The sequence below is a fragment of the Scaptodrosophila lebanonensis genome, unplaced genomic scaffold (genome assembly GCF_003285725.1).
Source record: "Scaptodrosophila lebanonensis strain 11010-0011.00,11010-0021.00 unplaced genomic scaffold, SlebRS2 tig00000126-arrow-arrow-pilon, whole genome shotgun sequence".
Taxonomy (NCBI): Eukaryota; Metazoa; Arthropoda; class Insecta; order Diptera; family Drosophilidae; genus Scaptodrosophila; species Scaptodrosophila lebanonensis.
The window spans coordinates 1,764,453-1,781,202 of record NW_022060582.1 but is presented as its reverse complement, the minus strand read 5'-3'; the positions used below and the strand labels follow the sequence as shown (position 1 = coordinate 1,781,202).

The window sequence follows — 16,750 nt, the reverse complement described above, 5'->3', positions numbered from 1 at the left end:
GGAAAAAGTCAGTGTATGGGCATTTCATGCCTTTATACTTAAGTATAGATTTAAGTTTGTTGAAATAATCTGAATTGTAGATATAAGTTGTTTGAATTATCATTGAATTGTAGACTTAAGCCGTTTGTAACTAATTAGTTGTAAGCGCTCATAAATGTTAATTTGTAATAACAGCTGTTTATGTTAGTCTCTTGGTCGCTGTTAAGTTAATGTCCACATTATGTTATGCGTATGCTAAGCCTTGCATGGCTAGCAATAAAGCACTTGAAAATTGGAAGTTGATTTGTGCAGTTTATTTTGATTTCGTTTCGGTGCTCTTCGGTGAACATAAGCCAGTGCGTTCGTGCATATAAGTACAAGGGTACTTATATACATACATCTTGATTGGATCGTCGCGACGAGGGACCCCTTCACTTTGCCTACCGGCAACTTTGGATGATCTGAGCGATCAGTCAGGCAGCTCCTGCACATGCCAGTGAAGCAAGTCATGTTCTAGTCAGACTCAGAAGTGGTATTACATTGGATGCAAATGTACCCACTCATTTAAATACCTTCGTTGCCAATGTTTGGCGTCACGTTCCTATAAAAAAAATTCAGCAGATTTAGCTTCACGTGGTTGTTCCACAACTGAACTGACTGATTCGTTCCCTTTAGCCTCAAAATTCACATCTGGAACTGACTAAAGACCAATCAGAGCTGGAGCTGCGAAAGGGTGTTTCGGCGATCATCGTGGTCGAAGTGCCTTCTAATCCGCTTATTGACTTAATGGACTTTTTATACTAGGTTATATGTTATATATGTTAGGTTTGCGCGAGCAGAAAAATGTAACAGGCAGAAGGAGGCGTGGCAGACCCCACAAAGTATATATATTCTTGATCAGCATGACAAGACGAGTCGATTTAGCCCTGTCTGTCTGTCTGTCCGTCCGTCCGTCCGTATGATCACCTAGATCTCAGAGACTATAAGAGATAGAGACACCAAATTTTGCACAAAGATGCCTTATGTGTGTATTCTATACGAGTTTGTTTTATTTTTTTGATTTTCCCCCTCACTTCCCCCCTATGGAGGTTATCCCGATTTTCCATTCCATATATATATATATATATATATATATATATATATATATATATATATATATATATGATATATATATATATATATATATATATATATGTGATCTTGTGTATCATACAATGTTTATTATTTATAACGATACCAAGATATATGATATAGTTTAAAATAGGAATATAAAGTAAAATGATGATGGCGAATATTAGCATATGCAGCTTCTCTGACGGCTTCTCTCTGCTTCTTTTTTTGACTGCTGACTTTTGCTTCTTTCTTTACGGCTGACGACTGTGTTTGTAGTGCGGCTGACAACTTACTACTGACAACTAAGTACATATCTACTGACTGCTTAAAACCAAAATGAGTACCGAGTACTGATGGCGATGCTGCTTCTAGGTGTTCCGCCTGCACTAGTCATCGGCCTCCGATGACCACGAGTCTTCGTTATCTGCGATATAGCACCAAAGCAGCATATTATGTGCCGTGCTGTTCGGCCCCTCGACGTCTGCAGCCTTGTGCACTTCATATCGCCCGTTACGTTTATTTTTGTAATTTCATATGGTCCCAGATAGCTGCTGGCTAGCTTTCTCCCACCTACGAATTGTGTTTGGCGGATTGCGACTAGGTCACCCAATTTATAACCATATGCATTCTTCCGCTTTTTATCGAACTGCTTTTTGTATCTTTCCTGTGCTCTCTGTATGTCCTCCTTCGCTGCTTGTCTTATTTTCTGCCTTTCTTCATCAAAGTTGTCGCATATCTCCTTTTCCAGCAGTTGCAACACCTCATTTTCGGCCGTAGTTCTCATCTTTACGCCAAACATGAGTTCGAATGGCGACTTCTTCGTTGATACATGAATGGTGCTGTTTATGACCTTCTGTACTCTAGCCACAAACTTAAACCATTTTTCAGGACTCTCTGATGACAGATTGGATATGATTTGTAGTATCGACCGGTTAACGCGCTCTACTTTTCCGTTTCCTCTGGGCACTCCGGTGGTGCTCCAAACATACTCGATACCATTTTTGCTCATGTACTCCTCGAAAGCTGAAGATGTAAACGCAGACCCTCGGTCACTGATGATGCGACTGGGATTACCGAAGATTTCCGACCATCTGTCGAGCTTTTTAAGGACTTCTTCGCAGCTTGTTGTCTTTATCGGATCCAGCCACACGAACGTAGTAAATGCATCGACTATAGCAAAAATGCATTTATATTGCATCGTTGTGGCGTCCATAGGTCCGAGATGGTCAACATGCAATGTGTGCAATGGCTCTCCTCCTTTCTCGGCGGGATGGAGAAAGCCTTCCTTTTTACCCAACTGTTTGTTGTGGACAATACATTTAATATAATTGGCGATAGCATGAGCAACTTTTCCTTCCAAATGTGGTATCCAATAGCTTTGCTTGATCAAGTGCGTTGCCTTTCGAACAGCCCAGTGTCCAACATTGTGAGCGTCGACAAATTTTTCTCGCTCCATCGACTTCGGTATAACCAGCAGATCAGTTCCTTCTATCGACTTAAACAGCAATCCTCCTTTGATTTTAAAATTGTCATAGGGGCGGCTGCTTAGAATCTCAAAAATAGCTTTGATCATACAATCTTTTTGTTGAGCTGCTTTTATACGGGCTGAGACTTCTAACGTGACCATCATTACTTGCTGTGGGTAGCGAGTCAAACAATCGACGTGCCTAAGACGATCTCCACTCCTGTGCTCCACTTTATACTCGAAGTCCTCCAAGTTTTCAGGCGGGTTGTTTTCTTTCATTGCATCAATATCAAACGGATTTTCATCAACCTGATCCTCAAGGTCATCGTGTCCCTCATCTACATTATTCATAGCGCCAAGGTCCATTTCCTCTGGCTCTGGTGGCTCCTCAAGCTCATTGTGAAAGACATTCGTTTGCTCTTCGTCCACTTCAGGACTCCTAATATCATCAATGTCCTTAGCTTGCTCCTTACGTTTATCCTCGGAGTTTGGCTCGTTGGTGGCGTCTAGCCCATCTTTTTCATGCTCATCCTTTCCATCTTCATTGGCCACATCGTTTTTTGTGTCCAAATCGTTATGAGCATCCTTTTCGTCTTTAGTGCCCTTGCCTTGATCCTCGTCATTCATTTCGTCGTGCTCATTTTTTTCTTCTTCATTGTCACTCCAAATCTGTTCGTCCAGTTTTTCAGCACCATCCTCGGTTCCGCCCATTTCTTTATTAAGATCCTCCTCGTCTTCGGATTCGCCACTATCATCCTCCAAAACTATTTTGAGTTCGAAATGGGAGGTATTGTAATAACATACGTACTTTTTATTATGAGTTTTTATTAATTATTTATTAACTTTTATGACACTCAATCTTAAAACTTGAACTTATACTGATTTCTTACATTTTACTTAAAATGAACTTAGCTAAGGCCTCGTAGCTGCGCTGCCAGAGACGCCGGCAGCGGAGCGGCCGCATTATGTATTTTACTTATGTATTTGTACTCAGCGCTGTTGGCAGCGAGAGCGCGAGGGAGAATGTTATGTGCACTTGAGGTGGCTGACACTAGTTGCACTGACGCTGCACTTATGTCGCCCAATGCATGTGCGATCATATTACATCGCGTCCGAATTATGCTTGGCTTTTTTGAATTAATTTATTCACTGCAATAAAGTGTTACAGTGTATGTTCTTAAGAGTGCACTGCGTACAGTGTGTACTCCTTATGTATGCACACTACATCTCCCTCCTTTTGAAAAATAACGTAATATTATGAAGTTATTTTCTAAATTATTTATCTATTAATTTCATGTATATCTAGTTATGAAATATGTTTATATCTTTATGATTCGTTTCTTATTAATCTATTTGTTTTGTTTGTTTAATAATGTTTTTAAAGGGAAAATTGATATATGTATGTATATACTTATTTGTATGTATAAATTTTTTTTTTTTTTTATCTTATTTTTATTTTATTTTATTATTTTTTTTTTATATGTATATGTATATATATATATTTTTTTCTTTCTATTATTATTTTTTTTCGATGGAATCATAGAAAATTGATGTATATTTTTTTTTGTATTTATTGATATTTATATATATGTATTTATGCTTGTGTATGGCCATACTTCAAGTTACGAATTAAAAATCTTTAACCTATCCTTATGTACTGTTTGTTTTTTGTCTTTATTATTTGATATTATTATGTTATTATTTTCTTCTACTTTTTCTACCTTATATGGTCCTGTATATTTAAAATCTAGCTTGTGACCTGTTTCATTTTTCAATAGAACCTGGTCTCCTATTTTTAACTTCAGATCTAAACTATTCTTGTCATAACTAATTTTCTGTTTATGTTTATTTGACTCTAGCATTAATCTTGCTCTTTTCAAAGCTTGTTCTATCCTAAACTTAGATTCCTTAGCATAATCTTCTATATTGTAAAGTGGTTCTATTCTATCTATGCTATTGAAATACTCTGGTAAATTTGAGGTTCTACCAAAAACTAGCTCATATGGACAGTAATCATGTGCCATTGAGGGTGTAGTATTAAAAGAATATACGAAGTACTGTAACCACACATCCCAATCTGATTTGTCGACTGAGATGTATGACCTGATGAACTCATTAAATGTTCTGTGGCTTCGCTCCACGGTTCCTACAGTCTGGTGATGATGTGCAGTAGATGTTATGTTTTTAATATTTAGATTTTTACATAAATCTTCAATTATTGAATTCTTATACTCTGTTCCCATGTCCGTAATGAACGTCTTCATTGGACCGTACTTCAGAATAAAATGTTCAAATATAGCCTTGGCTACTGTCTTTGCACTTTTGTTCTCTATTGGTATGGCTACAAGGTATTTTGTTAAATCGCAGATTAAAGTTACTGCGTATTCATTTCCTTTTTCTGACCTAGGTAGTGGACCGATCGTATCCACAATTACCCTATCGAAAGCCTTTATTGGCGTATCTGTTATTATCAATGGGGCTCTGGTATGTTTAGTCGATTTCGACTTTTGACATTTTCGACATTTTTTTATATAATTTGTAATGTCTCTTGTTATATTTTTCCAGTAATAATGCCTTTTTATTTTTGCCATTGTTCTTGCTATACCCGTATGGCCTCCTTGTATTGGATCGTCATGGAATGTAAACAGTATTGCTTCTTTTTCTTTTTCTTTATTTATTTGGGTCACCGGCTTGAGTAGCGCTACTCTTAATGATTTCAATATTTTATTGCCCATTTCTTTAAAAGATTCTATTGAAGTTGTTTCAAAAATCTTTTCGCTCGGTGCCACTTTGAGTCGGCTGATATTAAGCACACCGGCTTGCCTTTCAAGCCTTTGGAAGAACTGACCTAAGTCGAGAATTCCATTGGAGTACATATCGCTAACATCAATTCTTGCTATGACTTTTTTTCCATGCTTTAGTAAACATGTTGAATCTGTCGTACGCAAGGTCACTACTTTTCGTACCTCGTCATTTATAATGACTTCGTATACGTTGGGCTTTGAAGCTTTATTTTTAGTTTGCTTATGCAAATCTACTTTGTCTTTCTCTGCGCAGAGATTTTTCTGTTTACTTTGATTTCTTGTAGTGACTTTTAGTATTTTGTTTCCTTTATGTATATCTTTTAAGTCTGTTATAGTTATTCTCGACAACGCATCTGCTATATGGTTGTCTTTTCCCTTGAGGTATTCAACTGTGAAATCATACTCCTCTAAGTCAAGTCTCATGCGCGTCAGTTTTGAGCTCGGGTTCGTCATTGAAAACAAGTAAGTTAAGGGCCTATGATCGGTTTTGACTGTGAAGTGTCTGCCATAAATATATGGTCGAAAATGGTTTATTGCCCAATGGATGGCTGCCAGTTCTTGCTCCGTTGTATTTTTGTTACTTTCCCCTTTTGTAAACGATCTTGATGCATACGCTACTGGCAGTTGTGTCCCATTATGATTTTGGGTCAGTACAGCTCCACAAGCTTGTTTACTCGCATCCGTCGTTATGCAAAATTCTTTGCTAAAATCTGGGTACTGCAACAACGTAGGCTTCATCAACTGGACTTTTAAATATTCGAATGCTTTTTGACATTCACCGGTCCACTCAAACTTAACATTCTTTCTACATAATCTTGTTATGTGCCGCGAATAATCGGCGAAATTTTTTATAAAACGTCTATAATAATTGCAGAATGCAACGAATCTTCTAGCGCTATCAGCGTCCGTTGGGACTGGGTACCTTTCTATGACATCATATTTCTTGCTGTCTGGCAAAATACCCTTATCAGTACACTTATGGCCCAAAAAGGTTACCTCGTGCCTGAAGAATGAGCACTTTTCGGGGTGCAATTTAAGGTTGTGTTTTCTACACAAATCAAAAACGCTTGTAAGATTCTTAATCATATGTTTTTCTGAACACCCGATGACAATCAGGTCATCCATATATAAGAATGCCTGAGTAGGTTCTATACCCGAAAATGCGATTGTCATCATTCTTTGAAATGAATTTGGTGCTATTTTTAAACCATATGGTAATCGCGTGAAGCGATAAGAGCCATTGCTCGTGGAAAAAGACGTTATGTTTCTGGAGCTTTCCTCAAGCTCTATCTGATGAAATCCTGACATCAGATCCAAACATGAGAAGTACTTAGCTCTACCCAATTGATCGAGAATATCATCAATTCTGGGCAACGGAAACTTGTCGGATAAGATTTTTTTATTGATCTGGCGATAGTCAATCACCAAACGCCATCTTTTACTATCAGAACCCGGCAATGACTTTTTTGGAACTATCAATAATGGGCTATTATATTCTGAGACTGACGGTTCTACTATTTTGTCTTTTATTAGCTTCTCGACTTGCTTGTCTACCTCTTCTTTTTGGCTATGTGGAATTCTATAGTTCTTAATATAAACTGGTTCATCATCTTTCATTCTTATCTTTTGTTTGTAGAAATTATTGGTTGATATCGATTCGGTTTCTATTCCGAATACGTCAATGTACTTGGTGCATATCTCCGTAAGAGCGTGTTCGAACTGTGGTGGGAAATTTTTACTTAGTTTGTCCAAGACCTCAATGTGACTGCTGTTCATATTTGTTTCTATTATTTCATAATCACTCAATGGTTCAAAATTTACTTCGTTTAACTGAATGATTGCATTTTTATCTGTGGTATTCAAAATTCGGACAAAAATATTTTTAGAGTCTGCAATGGAGTTCCCAATGTATACTCCGTTTTGAATTTCTTGATTTGGTATGAATATATACTTGCTTGTAGTATTTATGGAAATTTTTCGGACGACTTCGGATCTTGCTGGCAAAATTGTGTAACTATTTTGAAGTGTATGATGTATTGGGATTTTTATTGAGTGATCAATATTATTAGGTCTCAGTATGAGCCAATCACTCTCCTGATTTAAGTCTATTTGACAATTATATTTCTTCATAAAATCTATACCTATTATTCCATTACATGGAAGCGGAAAGTCTGAATCTACTATATGAAAGTCATGAGGGATGGCATAGCATGTTGATAGGAGTTCTATCATTGCCGATCCTTTGGAATTGGTTGTTCCCTCACCTATACCGGACAATTGAGTAATATTATTATAATTGACGTTATCAAACGAGTCCGTATCTTCCTTTATTAAAGACACATCTGCACCTGTATCAACCAGCAATGTGTACAACTTATGTGTTGCTTCATTTTTTAGTGTAACATAAAGATTGAAATTAAGGTTTATTGCGTGAACCGTTTGTTCCACAGTTTTCTTTATCCCAAGGGTTTTTACTGGTTTTCCGACGTGGTTTGCACCAGTCGGACTTGGTTATAATTGCTGTTATTTCGTTGGTAGCCATTCTGGTAGTTTCTACCACCACGATGGTTATCTCCACCGCGATAGTTATTTCCACCGCGATAGTTATTTCCACCGCGATAGTTATTTCCACCACGATAGCTATTTCCAACGCGATGGTTATTATTACCTCTGGCTCTATGATTATTACTGAAGCGTCTGTCTATTTGCTGGTTTTTATAATACAAAATTGTATCTGTTCGTCCAGTTGCATCGGTACAACTATTGACAAACTTGGAGACAGCCTCATTCATATTGTTGAATTGGCCGGCCTCCATTACCAGCTTTACCCTGTCAATGTTACAATTCTTCATCATTGATTTTACAGCATGTTGCGTACTGTATTTAGCGGCTATCTCCAATGAAAGTCCATCGTTTATGTATGCACTCTCTAGAGACTTTGTCAGTTTTTCTACCTCTTGGGTATACTGATTAGCCGTCTTGCTCTTCTGTTGAAGGTTCATCAGTTTGGCTGTAATAACCTCAACTGAGTCACCTTTTACAGTGGCAGAAAGTTTGCAAACAATTTCAGCAATTGAGTTCTCAGTGCTAATTAAATTGCGTGCGTTGCCTTTGAGCTTTGTTTTTATTAATTGGACTGCCGTTGACTCGTGTGTCTCTTTAATTGAGTCCACCAACTGCAACGCGTCCAAGAAGCTTCTCAAATTTTCGGCTTTGCCATCAAACTCCGGTATCAGAGATGACGCCGTTTTTAAGAATTGTATCTGTGTCTGCGACATTTTTCGCAACTGCGGGCTGTTTACTATTGCGTTGAGGCTGTCAGCCGGTTCGCTTCTTGCGGGGCTGTTATTGGGAGTAAGTCCGCTTTTGGAATCTTCTTCCGAAATTATGCTGACATATGCCGTATTTGGCGATTTTGACCTGGGACTTATAGACATTACTTCATCTTCGTCCACAGCTATATATGTCGCCGCGCTACTTATGACATTTGGCAAGTGTATATCCAAGCCATGTCTTTCCCTAACAGCGAGCAGCTGTTCTCTTAGACGTTTGACAACGTCTGAAGCCTGAGTCCAATGGAGATCCGTGAGCCTAGGTTTGTTTTCTAGGAATATCTCTCGGATCTCGTTATAATAATGCACCAATTTGATGGTGTGCTTATTCAATGTACCAATCTGTATTGGCCTATTTTGAGTGAGGCTTTTGTATGATTTATCAAATTCAGCTCTCAGCTCTTGCACTCTCCCGCATATAGCATTCCAGTCCATGTATTATGGATAATTTTGATGCTCAGCAAGATTTTTTTTTCATTGGACTCCTAGGTAATTAAGTTGAACACCCTTTCTTTTTTTTTACTTTTAATTTTTATGTTTTATTTATTATTTATTAATTTTTATTTATTTATGTTTCTTCTATTCTATTCCTATATTTCATAATTATTATTTACTGTTTAAATCTATTGTCCTGGTCATCTACCCATTGTGCATAGTGGTTGGTTCTACCTAGGTGTGGATTTCTTTCCACTCTTGGGCATACCTGATATTATAATTTTACATTGGTGAAAAATGTCCTTTTTTTATTTATATTTATTTATTAATAATTTTTTTTTGCTGCTGGCAGTAATCGCTGTATATTTTTTTATATTTTATCTAAGTCATTTGCCTTACTCAGAATTCTTTTTTTTTGGCATTTATTGTGTAGCTTATACAGCTTAAAAAACAAATTCGCACTCATTAACACAACGATTACTACCAACAGGATATTTATCATTTCTACATCTACTTTCTGTGATTCCACCTTATTGACAATTCCTGCAGTGGAATCTACTACCTTAGTGTCTATCAAACCCATTTTGGGTATATTACTTATTTTATCGGTAACTATGCCACTTTTATATGGCTTATATATTTCTATCTGATCTATCTTACTTATACTATTGCTCCTCATTCATACTATTAAAAGATTGACAATTTTCCTGCCTATTTGTTCGTACAGCTTTACGGGCTGTACTTCTAATCGGGCAGAAAAGGTTCCGCTCAATTTTACAATTTTCCTTATTAATTATTTTACAATTTTCTTATTGGCTATTTTTTTTACAATTTTTCTTACATATATATATTTTAACTTAAATATGCATTACAAATTTTGCATTATAAGTTTTTATCTTTGCTTAATCATTAAATTTTCCTCTGGTGTCCCTTTTTGGGATTGTCGTCTTGTGGCGTCCGCATCAGCTGGACGTCGCCGGTGTGGCACGCTGATGCTCCCTCGTTGTCGCTGGTGGTGGTTTGCCTCCCGCACTTGTCGCTATTTGATGTGGTGTATTCCCGCATCAGCTGGGCGTCGCCGGTGTGGCACGCTGATGCTCCCTCGTTGGTGCAAGGGGCGGCCTGCCTCCCGCACTTACAGTTGTCGTCGGCGTTTTTCCAGCGGTGGTGCAAAAGGCGGTCCTATGCCTTTCACACTTACTGCTCCTAATTGCGTATCGTGCAGTGGCGGCACGTGTACTCGCAGTGTGGGGTGTGCAATGGTCCCTCGCAGTCCGTTGGGCAGCTTTTTGCGTTCCTTGGCAGTTGCTTGGGTGAAGGCGGTAAAATTATTTCACGTTTATTTATATTTTCAATACGAGTGGAGCGAGTTGCGGAGTCGGGTTTCGCATTTTTGCTTATTGACTTTAAATAGTCAAGTTCTGCCTGCAATTTTTGGGCCGTTGTCCACGCGGGTGGTGTTGCAGTTGAGAATAAAAGCCACTTTAAATGTGCTATTCTCTTATTAATTTTATTGTGCACACCTCCGCGTTTACCCATCACTCGCGCACTCTACTCACTCAGTATTTTTATTGTGTTGATGTCCATGCCAAGCTCCGTCTTCCGAATTTTAAAGTTGTCCTCCTGCCGTTATTATGGTCGTTTTTATGGTATATCAGCTCCTCTGTCCTTGGTCCTCCAGGACCACTATCACGGTCCTATGTAGGACACTGTCACGGTCGCCATGTAATAACATACGTACTTTTTATTATGAGTTTTTATTAATTATTTATTAACTTTTATGACACTCAATCTTAAAACTTGAACTTATACTGATTTCTTACATTTTACTTAAAATGAACTTAGCTAAGGCCTCGTAGCTGCGCTGCCAGAGACGCCGGCAGCGGAGCGGCCGCATTATGTATTTTACTTATGTATTTGTACTCAGCGCTGTTGGCAGCGAGAGCGCGAGGGAGAATGTTATGTGCACTTGAGGTGGCTGACACTAGTTGCACTGACGCTGCACTTATGTCGCCCAATGCATGTGCGATCATATTACATCGCGTCCGAATTATGCTTGGCTTTTTTGAATTAATTTATTCACTGCAATAAAGTGTTACAGTGTATGTTCTTAAGAGTGCACTGCGTACAGTGTGTACTCCTTATGTATGCACACTACAGTATTTCAGGATCAGTATTTGTCTCAACTACATGATAAGTACTTATCTGATTATTCTCCTAAGTCTCCTCCCCAGCAGGGGGAGAAAACTTAAATCCAGCCGCTGTCACCGTGACATTAAACTTTGATAGAAAGTCGTACCCAATCAGCGCGTCGCATCCAATGTCACCATCAGCCACTACCAAGAACTGGTGTAACACCTTCATATTGTCGATCTCCACCTCTGCTAGAAATTGACCCACCGGGCGTATCCTGTTAGTGCCCAAGCCTCGAAGTGTAGCCACGTTGCTTTGCAATTTGGCGCCGCCGATTTTGCTAAATGCTGCCTTTCTCATTATTGAGACGTCTGCTCCGGTGTCTACAAGTGCATTGACCACTGCATCATTAATTTTTATCTCCCTGAGACGTTTTGCTTCATATACAACATTTACGCCGGCCGAAGGTGTGCACTCTGTTGACATATGCCAAGTTTTATTGCAACGAAAGCACTTGATTTCAGCTTTTCAGTCCTTGCGCAAATGATCCACTGCACCACAATTAAAACAATGCTGCTTCGTTTCGCTTCTTACATTTGCATTTTTGTTGTTGTATTTGTTTGGTACAAACTGTTTTCTCTCTGCATACACTTTCTCGTTTGTTTCCGCTACACTTTCGTAAACTTCATATTTCTCTCGCAATTCTTTGAACGATGTGCAGCTATACAAATTGTATTTAAAATCAGTTTTAAGATTTAGCCCATCCACAACATATCGAATTAACGATTCAGTATCCATCACTCCACGGGCTGCAATGCTCTTCATTTGCAACAAATACTCATGAAAATGTTCATCGTTGCGCTTTGTGCGAGCACTTAATTGTTTGTGAATTTCGGAACTGCAAATTTTGCCTCGTTGAAATTCATCGATCACCTGTTCACGCAACGATTTGTACTCGTATATGAACGTAGACTCCAAAAACAATGCTGCTGTGCGTGTCATCTTGGCGCGTGCCTGAAAATACTTCTGTTTTTCGTTCAAACCGTACGCGTCTGCATTTAATTCAAAATTTGTGAACCACTTTTCCACTTGCATATTTTCACCGTCAAACTCCGGAATAATTTTAGAAAAATTTTCCACCACCAATTTGCCTTCTTCTTTGCTGCTGTCTTCCGTTTTGCATTTCAGGGTCAATAGTTGCACTAGCTGTTGCATGGTAACGCTGTTTTCGGCTGTTGTGGTTCTATTCGTTTCTTCTTGCATTTTTTCTTGTGTTTCTCTGTTGCCCTCCGACCTTTCTGGCAACATATGATATTGTCATATGATATTGTCAGTGCGTGCTCACTTGTAACGGTTTCTTTGTCCTCTTTGTTATTCATTTTCGTGAGCGTCGACCGCGATAAAACCGACGGCTTCTTTATCCTTGAGACTACTGGCGCCTTAAAATTCTAAGAATTACGGGAGTTATAGAAAATCTCGAATAGGGAGGGAGTGGGGAGGTGCATCGGGAAAAATAAACAAACTCGTCCCGGGCTTAGAAGAATCTAGATCCCAAGTTTAGTTATTCTAGCTCTTATACTTTCTGAGATCCTTGCGTTAATACAGACAGACAGACATACGGACAGACATACGGACAGACGGACATGGCTATATCGACTAGGCTTGTCATGCTGATCAAGAATATATATACTTTGTGGGGTCTGCCACGCCTCCTTCTGTGTGTTACATGTACACTCGCACAAAACTAATATACCCTTGTACCCTTTGGGTACAGGGTATAATAACAGAAGAGAATTATGTTAGCAATGGCTACTAGGGCCTTCAGCTAACTTTGTATGTACATTTTACAGTGTTAAAGAAAAAAGTAGGAATACATATGTATGGGGATTGGGCTTAGATTTTGTGGTAAATGTTTGTGGCTTGTAAATATTTAAATATGAGTTTGGAGTTATGTATTGATGGGTTTGCAATTAAGGTGATGGGGTTAATGTGTGGGAAAATAGATAATCTATATGGTGTAGTATTAAGTATATAAATAGTATAAGTGAAATTGAAGTGAAAAATTTTTATATTTGTTAATTAACACATAAAACAATGCAAAAGATATGTGCCGATGAGTTTTCATTGTCACAGTTGAGAATGTGGTTGATGCTGTTGAAGTGTCCGTCGGACGGCGACAAAACGGAGCTGGTTGTGCGTTTAAGTGAAATTCCAACTGAATTCCGCGGCGAGTGTCCATCAAGAGAACACGCTGCAGCGGCGCTCCAAAAAATGCAAAGACGGTCGCTAGATGGTACGGACGAGCAAGAAATGGGTGCTGGCGACGGCGGTGGTGGCGCCGAAGATCCGTGCAGGGCAATTGAAACACGTGACGATGGGCATAATGCAGACGGCGATAACGGCCAGGGTTGAGCAGAGAACGAACTGAACATGCTAAAACTACAGTTAGATATGCTGAAGCTCGAAAATGCAATGCTGAAAAAGAACGAGAAAGAGAGAGAAAAGAGAAATGAAACACACGAGGCCGTGGGCTTAAGCATCAAATTAGGCAACATGTTGATAAATGTTGTTAAAGACATATTGCCAGCGTTTGATGGCAAGAGCCCTGTAAACATTTGGGTTGCGCAACTGAAGTCTGTGGCCGCTGTTTATGAACTTGACGACAACATGTTGCGAATGCTGCTAATGGCGAAGCTGAGAAATGACGCTCAGATGTGGGGACGCCTTGCTCCACCAGCGCATTTAGAATGCATCCCCAGTCTGCCGAGTTAAATGCGTTCTTTACATCCAGGGTCACCACCAAGCAATATTCCTTGGATCCGCCTTTCCATCTGCTGCCAGAAATCGCATTAGACGCGATGTCCACTACTTTACCGATAGCATCTATCGTGGACCTCGACTTCCTGAACCCAAATTGGTTGGGTGAAAGACCGATAACTGCTTCAATCCTAACGCATAATAGTCTCTCCAGGACCTTTCCGATTGAGTCTAGGAGACAGATCGGCCTGTAAGATGAGGGATCTTCAAGTGGTTTACCTGGTTTTGGAAGCAGGACCAGGTTCTGTATCTTCCAGCAGTCTGGGAATATGCCTTCCTTAATGCACTTCCCAAAGAGAGAAGCGAACGCCTCAGCGTGCATACACAAAGCCAATTTAAGGGCGCGGTTAGGTATTGCGTTCGTGCCCGGCGCTTTGTTTGTCTTAAGACTGCGAGCAGCTAGGAGCACTTCCTCTGTGCTGACATCGTCAAAGGCCGCATCTGTAGTGGGGATCCTCGCAGGCGTCTCCGGTCTCGTAGGAAATAGAGTCCCAACAATCCGATAGAGGTTCTCGGCATCCAGAGGGGCATCACGTCCACCAGCATGGATTCGCTTCACGATCAGCTTATATGCCTTCCCCCAGGGGTCCTGCTCGGCGGAGTCACACAGCTCTAAGAAGCAGTTTCTCTTGCTGGCTGCGATTGCCCTTTTTAGCGAACGCCTAGACTCCCGGTACATGTCCTGCCTGAACGAGAACGAGGGTGTACAGCGTGCTCTTTGGGCCACTCTCCTTGCCCTGATGCATATGCAGGGAGCTACTAGCGTATTACAGGTCTATTATGGTTCCGATACCTGCCCTACTGAATGTTTGTTTTGAGTCAGTATTCAGTAGTGTCAGATCCAGTCCTGAGAAGGCTTCCAGTAGTGTACGGCCACGCGCGTTAGTGATACTGCTGCCCCATTCGACTGCCCATGAGTTGAAATCTCCGCCTATTATGACGCGGCTGTGCCCCCTGGCATCGTTCACCAGTGCGTTTAGCACAGCGGCGAACTCCGACAGAGGTAGGCTGGGTGGGAAGTAGCAGCTGTAGACCCACAGGCCGGCAACCTTCGCTCTCACAAAGCAGTGTCCCGTGTTGGTTTCTGAGTAAGCGAGCGTTCTAGGATCGCAAAGCCATAAAGCAGCCTTACCAGACAAATCCACGGCCCATTTGCTGTTACTGTAAGTTTTATATGGCTCACTGAGTATCGCCAGGCTAATATTCTCCTCCCTAACGGTCTGCAGCAACAAGTCCTGTGCTGCAATACAGCGGTTAAGGTTTAGCTGCAGAAACCTTAACATCTTAGCTGTCGTACTGCCTCCTTGTATGCCGGGCATTTAAAGCTACCAGTGGCGTGGTCTGTAGATGGTATGCTCTTCTTCGCGCATAATGCGCATCTAGGGCTATTTGAGCAGTTTCTGGCTAGGTGCCCCTTTTCCCCGCACCTGTAACAGGTGTCCTTTAGGTCCTCTGCACTGGAACACCTTGCTGCCGTATGACCGAAGCCGAGACACTTATAACAACGTGTTGGCCGAATCACCCCACGGATACAGCAGATTACCCAGCCAATTCGCACTTTGCCAATTTCCGTGAGCTTCCTTGCCTTCTCCGCTGGCAGCGGACATGTACATAGATGTGTACATATGTATGTGTGTACATTCACACATTAGGGTCTCACATTTTGCTTTGGCTATTTCAATCGTTTGCACGCAACTACATGAACAGCTGCTTGTATGTGTGTGTGTGTGTGTGTGTATACTTAGTTGTCCCAATTGTTTGATATTTTGTATTGTTTGTTCTGCCTGCATTTGTAAAATGCATATTTTGAAAATCCTTGAACGCAAAGTTGTAGATTTAGTTACGTAGATTATAGTCCCCAAATTTAAAACCGATCGGAACAAATTTATAGCACAAACTTTTAATTTGAAAAGGTGAATAAATATTAAAACCCCAATAATTCAAGCTCCAACACGCATTTCGAAAATGCGAGTATGCAGTTTTGTTTGTATTCTTTTATAGATTTTAAAAATCAAATTTAAAGTTGATTGGTGGAAAACTGAAGATTTTTCAAATAACCTTTGGAGCCTGTTTTCCCCCTTTGGAGCTCGAGTTTTCCAAAATCCCTTCTTAGTGGGCACCTACACCATGATAGGATACTTGACCCCAAATATCCTCATTTTTCAACCCATCGACTTAAAACTTGGTTTCTAAAATCAATAAAAGAATACAAATAAAGTTGCATATCTGGTTTTTTAAATATTTTCTTGGAGGCTGAATTATTGGGGCTTTTTTGAGGCACAAGAGGAAACCGCGTCAACAGCCCACAGCCCAAACGGTGAGAGCTAGAAAGCTAAAATTTGGGGAAAGAGCTGTGTGACTCCGCCGAGCAGGACCCCTGGGGGAAGGCATATAAGCTGATCGTGAAGCGAATCCATGCTGGTGGACGTGATGCCCCTCTGGATGCCGAGAACCTCTATCGGATTGTTGGGACTCTATTTCCTACGAGACCGGAGACGCCTGCGAGGATCCCCACTACAGATGCGGCCTTTGACGATGTCAGCACAGAGGAAGTGCTCCTAGCTGCTCGCAGTCTTAAGACAAACAAAGCGCCGGGCACGAACGCAATACCTAACCGCGCCCTTAAATTGGCTTTGTGTATGCACGCTGAGGCGTTCGCTTCTCTCTTTGGG

At 40.4% G+C, this 16,750-nt stretch overlaps 1 protein-coding gene across 1 annotated transcript in view; it reads right to left on the bottom strand.

Annotated features, from left to right (window-relative positions):
• The window catches only part of LOC115628780, a 50,208-nt gene extending 37,568 nt beyond the window's left edge, over window positions 1–12,640 (bottom strand). Inside the window, 2 exon segments of the mRNA XM_030524993.1 lie at window positions 2,796–3,321; window positions 12,607–12,640. Coding sequence (XP_030380853.1) covers window positions 2,796–3,321; window positions 12,607–12,640 — 560 coding nt within the window.
• Window positions 12,641–16,750: the final 4,110 nt, after the last annotated feature.